We start from the raw sequence: 7,447 nt of genomic DNA, 5'->3' as shown, positions 1-7,447 counted from the left end.
CCATTACCGTAAAGTATCAGAGAAGGACCTTTTGCATACCTCTGAGGCCTTTGTTACGCGTGAAAGATCCATCCGAAGAGAGCAAGCATAGGCTCGAGATGCCATATGAGAGTAGGGCGTTGACTCGACCTGAATTCGAGCAACGCTTACTTGAGTGTTTTTATTCTAAACAATTATTTTACTAATATCATTATTAATATGACATTATTTATTATTGTTATTAAAAATATTATTAGTAGAAAAATACTATTTTTTCATTATTATAATTTATGATTATTCATATATAATATTATAATTTTTTTCTTATAAATATTAATTTTAGTATTACTATTATACTATGAATATTAATATATTATAGTTGATAATAACAATAATATTGAATACTATTATTATTATTAATATGATTATTTCAGTTCAATTCAGCTCAATTCAACTTTATTGATTCGATTCGATTCAAATTCGGCTCTATTGATTCGATTGATTCGGCTCCATTTAGTTGATTCGATTCGATTGACTTAGTTGCTCCATTCATTCGATTCGATTCAGTCTACTCTAAAAAGCCAGAAAGAACAGGGCCTAAAAGAGGAGGTTTATTACACTGAAAATAAGGAGGAACAGAAGAGATGCTATTGAGTACGTATTGATGCAATGAACATGAGATGCGAAAGAAAGAAGAAGTTGCATTCTGAAGGTCAGACGTATGTCTATATAAAGCAGAGCATTAATCCACATTATTATTTATCATCTCCGCTTCCTTTTCTATATATTTATTTATTTAGTCTTTTCTCATATAAATTAAATCCTAATGCCTAGGGTTGCTAGAGATCCACTAGTTGTAGGTCGAGTCGTTGGGGATGTCTTAGATCCCTTCAATAGGAGTGTTTCCTTAAGAGCTACCTACAATGGTAGGGATGTTAGTAATGCTTGTGAATTTAGTCCCTCCGAAGTTGTCACCCAACCTAGGGTTCAGGTTGGAGGTGATGACTTCAGGACTTGCTATACTTTGGTAACTCCAACTCCTCTCTTTATTACTTACACTTATATTTGAAACATGATTTATTAGAATTCTACTACTACTACTAATAACAATAATAATAATAATAATAATAATAATAATTTAGGTGATGGTGGATCCTGATGCTCCTAGCCCAAGTGATCCAAATCTTAGGGAATACTTGCACTGGTATGCTTCTGATTGTGTTACATAAATTTGAGATCAATGACATACAGGTTATAATATAATATGGTAGTACGTATTAATTTCTTCATGCCTAGGCTGCTTGCTAACTTATACGGAGTATATATTATTTTTTATTTTATTTTTATTAGGTAAGAAAACAGCTTACTATATAGAGTAACTTATAGGGAGTATTGATGTGCATGTACGAGGAATAATAAGAAGTAGGTATGCCGTTTCCTTTGTCCCATGATATCTACGGTTCAACTGAGTTTTATTTTATTTCCAAAGACTCAGTTTTTTCCTTTACTTCTCTAATCCTCTTGCAAGATCGAATCCCCACTTTAATATGCCACTTTTTTTTTTTTTTTGAATGTTTGCTTGACTAAATTTTGCGGACCTACTAACTAAAATCATTACAACAATTATTTAATGTTTTGAAAATTCGGTAAGTCTTGCTTAAGGTGGAATATTCGTCTTTAATCTTAAAACGGTTCAAATACAATCACGTAATGGTAATAAAAACCAAATTTTTTGACATTTACTAGTCAACTTGTCATGTGATTTAATATGTATTTGACCTGTCTTAAGGTTTAAGCGAGTCACCATATATTAATGTGGTACTAAATGTGTTTATACGCCATGACCAAAATCAAGGTGACATACCCAAAGCATCCTTTTTTTTTGTGCAGTGAAAAAGTCTTCTTGTTTTTTAACTTTGTGGCTGGCTGGAGTTTATAATTCTCTTTGTATATTTGTCTATTGTTAAAAATTGATGAATTTGTATTTTGTGGGCTGAAGGTTGGTGACTGATATTCCTGGGACCACGGGTGCAACCTTCGGTAAGTCCTGCCTTTCACTTTCTTCTTCCATACTAGTTTGCTCGGACTCGTTTATAAGTATTCGATACGGGTGTGCGTCCAAGTGTCGATCTCGATCGTTTTAATAAAAAATATGCATAACTTGGCTTAAAATGAGTGTCATGTCCTCGTCCGAGTGTCGAGTGTCGGACACAAGTACATGGGGGAATCAGGAGAGTTGGAGTAACATACCTTCCATATATACATGCGCATTAAGCCCGTTTTTACAGAGTTTTCCCTCGACCACTCGCTACACTCTCTGATCAGCCTTACTTTACACATCAATAGACCCTACATAAGGTCACCTTTGACCATCGTGTTGATAACTCCTTGAAAGCTTGTATTTCCACCTTTCCAACGGCTACAAGAACACCTCAAATCGACATCGTTTGCTATCTCAAACATCGACTGAAAGTTGCCCCATTGTAAAATGTTGAGTCTTTCGGCCAAAAAGTCGTGTTTGACAAAAAAAAAAAATTATTAAAGGTTGTGTTTTACAAACTTTTTTTTAAAGGTGGTGTTTGGAATAATTTTTTTTTAAAAGGTTGTGTTTGACAAAAAAATTCTTTTTTTAAAAAAAAAAAATTATAGGGTGCCTGATTTTATGGAAGGGAGTAATTTATATTTTTAACAGATTGTTTTCCCCCGGGTAGAAACACAATTACTGATATTATCCATCCAAAATTAAAAATATAGATATGTTGTAGTGTCGTGTAGTGCAAAATTTTGCAAAATTCATTGTCTAAGCATGCTTTGTTAGGAGATCCGGGGTCTAATAGGTTGTCACGTCAATGAACAGCTTTACGTGAGAGATGTTCTAGAGCAATTTATATACCAAGGCGAGTTATAGGCAATATATATTGTCAAAAGTAAAAGAAACATTTTCAGAACTTCAAAGTTTGGGAAGTTAATTAGTTTGAACTTTGAAGGTAACCTCAACAGACTAACAGGTGTATGGTTTGTGTCGAGATAAACTAAAGGGTATGAAAAGTAATATTTTCATTGGAAAATTCACCCGATATCCCAGACATTTGACATTTTATATAAAATACTCAATTTTTTTTATCCGAAAACTTTAAGAGGTCATAACTTGTGTCCCGCGACTAAGAGTTTTTGTATGTCAGTTTTTTTAACCAAACAAACTTCGAGTGATCGACAATTTTTTTTACAAATTGTAGTATTCAAAAAGATGATCCATTTAAAAAAAGAATCGTTAGTTTTTAAACTCGTAAATACGAGCTCTGGCCTCTTAAAATTTCCGTTTTCTCAAATAAAAGTTTCTGTTGGTCCCACTGATAGTACGGAATTGGAACCTATAGTACAAAGTCTACAGACTGATTGGTCACTACTCACTACACTCCTTTTTTTTTTCGTAATGATCAATTCTTTTTTTCTTTACCTAGTACACTATTGGAAGACACTTGCATGGTTGATATAGGTCTACTCAATACTTGGTTCACTAAAATAGACAATATATAGATTTATCGATTAGTTATATACTTATATGTCCCACGAAAACTGAAAACTATTTTATTCATAATTTAGGTTGTTTAAAATTTCAAGGATCTAATTTTATTGCGAGGGTCTATGAGGCTCAATAGTCAATAAGTAATCAATGATAAGACAAGGCCAATTATCGAGTCAAACTTCATTATCCATCAATAAGTAGATTAATTGAATGAATTATGTACTTCTTTTCCATTATGAAGATATACAAATTTACCCGTATATTATGGAGTTGGATGCTATAATGTTGGTTATTTGAACTCATAAAAACAAAGTAGAAAACGTTAGAGAGAGGGGGATAAAAGGTGACGGAGAGATTTAAATGAGGGAGAAACGGTTAGTAATGAAGTAAATTAATTAAGAGAAGAAATTAAAGTGTCAAGTAACATTACCTATTTTAATGGATCATATTTTTGGAGAGATTGTTTAAAAGAGATGAGATTAAAAGGTGGGATTATTCCCTGTAATTGCTACGGAGTACTTCCTTCATTTTCTTTTTATTTTCTCACTTTCCTTTCTTTTCCATTTTTTTAATCTCCCCACTTTTCTTTCTATTTTAAGATGTATTTTTTTTTAGCAAAACCATCCTTATAATTTCTCTAAATTTACAAATTATGTCATTGATTTTGAAAAAAACACCAAATAATCCTACTTTATGCCTCATTTGCCAACTTTTTATTTTTTATTATATTATTTATGATCTTTCTTAAATGTTGCGTAAAAAAAAGGGAAGATAACAAAAAATGGAGGGAATATTATGAGTCACCTGAGGTTATATGACAACACAAATCATGAAATGCCCATTTGGGTCCCACATTCGAGGTGATAATATTCTATTTTTAGTATTTTAGTTGTGAGAGTCAAACTATTACTAAAAATGAGCAAACCTCAAGTAGCGGCAAACAATAGATGTCATCATATTTATCATCCTGTCTTTTACTTGTATATTTATTGCTGTAAATGTCTAAGTAGTCTCAGTGGCGGAGCCAGGATTTTAAGGTAGCGGGGCGAAAGAGAAATATTATAAAGGGGTCTCGAAAAATCGAAAATTTTAACAAAATTTTCGAAATTTTCAAACTTCAAGTGGGACGACCGCTGAGTAGTGTATAGATTTGATTGATTATATAGGGACTAAACTCTTGTTAGTTGTTACTTTGTTGTTGTTATGACTACGTCATTGTATAGGCCAGGAGGTGGTTTGCTATGAAAGCCCTCGGCCATCGATCGGGATACACCGATTCATACTTGTGTTGTTCCGGCAATTGGGTAGGCAAACTGTGTACGCCCCGGGCTGGCGTCAGAACTTCAACACTAGAGACTTTGCTGAGCTCTACAATCTTGGTCTGCCTGTTGCTGCTGTCTACTACAATTGCCAACGTGAGGGTGGTTCCGGTGGTAGGAGGTTGTGCTAATTCTCTTCCCTTTGCTTTTATAATATAGATATACACTTGTTTCATGTTCAATTATGTACTTAATTTATGCTGGTAACAATAATTACTCTTTCTATTTCGGTTATTTCAAACAATGATAACTACAGATAGGGAAGGGGAGGTACTTAAGTAGGATATGACTGAACTTATCCTTCTCATACTGGCATTAAGATTAGCTCTATTTGTTGGTATGAAACAAACTTTATAACTTTGGTATTTTGACTGAACCAATTGTTTTATGTGTTCCCTTTAAAAATGTGCAACTTTTCTCAAAAATCTAGAAAAAAAAACTATTTTTGGATATAGACTTTTGTCCTTGACCATAACGGCATAACATGTAAGATATAAGGACGCTGTTATTGTTGTTGTTGGCAAACAATTTTATTATTGTTTGTTGCCTTATTTGTTATGTTTGATGTTGTGTCAGATTGCGTGACTAAGTATTGTCATTGGAAAAATGGAGCGCCTCACAAATTCTGCCTCATTTATAGTCGCAAATGTATAACATAAGCTTTATAGCCTATATGGATTGTAATTCCCTAATATTGATATAAATTGTACTTCTCTTATATATAATATATATAATTTGATCAATAAAGCAAACCACCTTTTTCTTTTGTCGGACTTGTATAGTTGTATCTAATCATTTGAAGGTTGTGGAAAAATGTGAAAATGTGACGAAGATATTTTATAATCCATTTTTTGTAGGAGGCCTTTGGACGTTGATGCATTGTTCCTCGCTAACTCAATTGGGCCATTGGCCCAAAACTATCACAAAAGGAGCAGATGAAGCTACCTCTCACAGATTAGCCCATTGGGCCAATCCTCCTTGTGTCACAACTCACAAGTCACAAGGGTAGCTTGATTCTCATGGTCAACGATTCCAACGGAAAAGCCACCTTATTTAAATGAGTATTTTCTAATAATAATAATAATATATTATTATTATTATTATTATTATTATTATTATTATTATTATTATTACTAGTTTGTGGTGAAAACTGAGTCCTAAATATCGTGTATTATTAGGCTTATTATGTGGCTTTTAAATTTTAATGAATTAAGAATAAAATTGTTGTATTTGCTTGCTACAAAAGGATTATGTTTTTTTTTTCCCGCTCTTCAGTAGACAAATTCTGTTTAATAAACTTAGATGACTAGTGCTTTAAGTAGTGTTGTTCAAATGCGGGCTTGTCCGGGCCGTGAAGAAAAAAGTCGTCCTTTAAGACTAGTGTGAGTGGGCGGACCGGGTCAGACTTATGAGCCAATTATCCTTGCGCTTACCCGCCCTTTAGTCAAAACTCGGGCGGCCCGTGGGCTAATGGGCCATAACACTAAACTTTAACTGTTAGTTACATGTTCGGTATAGAATGACTTCAATTTAAACTACTTTTTATATCTCATACCTTGATTTGAAATTTGAGGTTCGGTAGAGGTAAAGATTGGATGTATACATTATTGTAACTTGTAATACATGATAATTAGTTATATTTTGAATATATTGGTCTCTTGTAAAGACAATCAAATTTTAATTAGTATGAGATATTTGAAAAGACAACTGTTTAGGTTCGACTTTATTAAATAAAAATATGCTTTTATTTTCTTTCATTAAAAAAATTATTATTTAAAACAATAAATATACACAAATAAATTGAAAATTTATTATCTTATACTACCTCCGATCCAATCCAAACTATACATTTGACTTTTTACGGTCTACGAGACGGCACTTTGACTACGTTTTTCTTCATTTATATATTATGTTTTTTGGTCGAAATTATAATTTTCCGAAACCTCTTTTTATAACAAACGTAAATATGTAAATTTTAGGTAAAAAAATTTAAAATTTGGCTTTTATAATTGAGGTCAATATTTAAGAAAGTTGACTTTAAAAAGTGAATGGTGTCGCGGAATCGTCCTTAACTCTGCCGTTGCGCTCCAAGTCGTGGCTATCGCGGTGATATTTATGTTACTAGCTTTTGTAGTTACTAGTTTTTTTGCCCGTGCGTTGCACGGATATTAAAATAATGTGTGATAAATTCACAATAAAATGGAATATAGACATATAGTACATCGTTCATGTCTAAGATTTTATGTATGGCGCATGACCAACAAATAATTGCCGTTAACATAATATTGACATAAGAATAAAAGAGTATTTGATTAATAAAATACTTTTTTTTAGGAAAATAAAACCAATATAAAGTTTATATATATATGATACTTGGACTGATAGTTTTTAGAATTTACCTGTTTGTTTTTCAATTGGTAAGGAAAACAATAATATCTACTCTGCATAATCAACTCAATGATTCAACAAATCTCCTTCTTTCGAATAACAACCATAATTTAATCATTGCTGGATCAAATTGTAATTACGTGGAAATATTTAGAGGTAGTTTGAATGTTATATCTCCCGGTCAAACTATTGAAGTACGTTTGAATGTGAACCAAATTCCGCCACAATCCTTGTC

At 32.5% G+C, this 7,447-nt stretch overlaps 1 protein-coding gene across 2 annotated transcripts; it reads left to right on the top strand.

Annotated features, from left to right (window-relative positions):
• The first annotated feature begins 762 nt into the window (after positions 1 to 762).
• On the top strand, positions 763 to 5,983 carry LOC141657746 (protein VERNALIZATION 3-like). Of its 2 annotated transcripts, none has more exons than XM_074465080.1 (5): positions 763 to 1,006; positions 1,122 to 1,183; positions 1,979 to 2,019; positions 4,729 to 4,945; positions 5,682 to 5,983. In XM_074465080.1, the coding sequence occupies exons 1-5, from the start codon at positions 806 to 808 to the stop codon at positions 5,761 to 5,763; spliced, it is 603 nt and encodes a 200-aa protein (XP_074321181.1). In that variant the 5' UTR covers positions 763 to 805; the 3' UTR covers positions 5,764 to 5,983. The 2 variants fall into 2 exon arrangements, with proteins under 2 accessions (XP_074321181.1, XP_074321182.1); XM_074465081.1 differs by lacking the exon at positions 5,682 to 5,983 and adding an exon at positions 5,401 to 5,657.
• Positions 5,984 to 7,447: the final 1,464 nt, after the last annotated feature.

The sequence above is a fragment of the Silene latifolia genome, chromosome 5 (genome assembly GCF_048544455.1).
Source record: "Silene latifolia isolate original U9 population chromosome 5, ASM4854445v1, whole genome shotgun sequence".
In the NCBI taxonomy this organism is placed as follows: domain Eukaryota; kingdom Viridiplantae; phylum Streptophyta; class Magnoliopsida; order Caryophyllales; family Caryophyllaceae; genus Silene; species Silene latifolia.
The sequence above is the reverse complement of the archived record's forward strand: the minus strand, read 5'-3'. Positions and strand labels throughout refer to the sequence as shown.

Bases quoted from the DNA above. Each gene is read 5' to 3' on its own strand.
- LOC141657746 (XM_074465080.1), top strand. From the start codon at position 806: ATGCCTAGGGTTGCTAGAGATCCACTAGTTGTAGGTCGAGTCGTTGGG. The intron at 1,184-1,978 runs GTATGCTTCTGA...TGTGGGCTGAAG, and splicing joins CTTAGGGAATACTTGCACTG to GTTGGTGACTGATATTCCTG. The intron at 2,020-4,728 runs GTAAGTCCTGCC...GTCATTGTATAG, and splicing joins GACCACGGGTGCAACCTTCG to GCCAGGAGGTGGTTTGCTAT.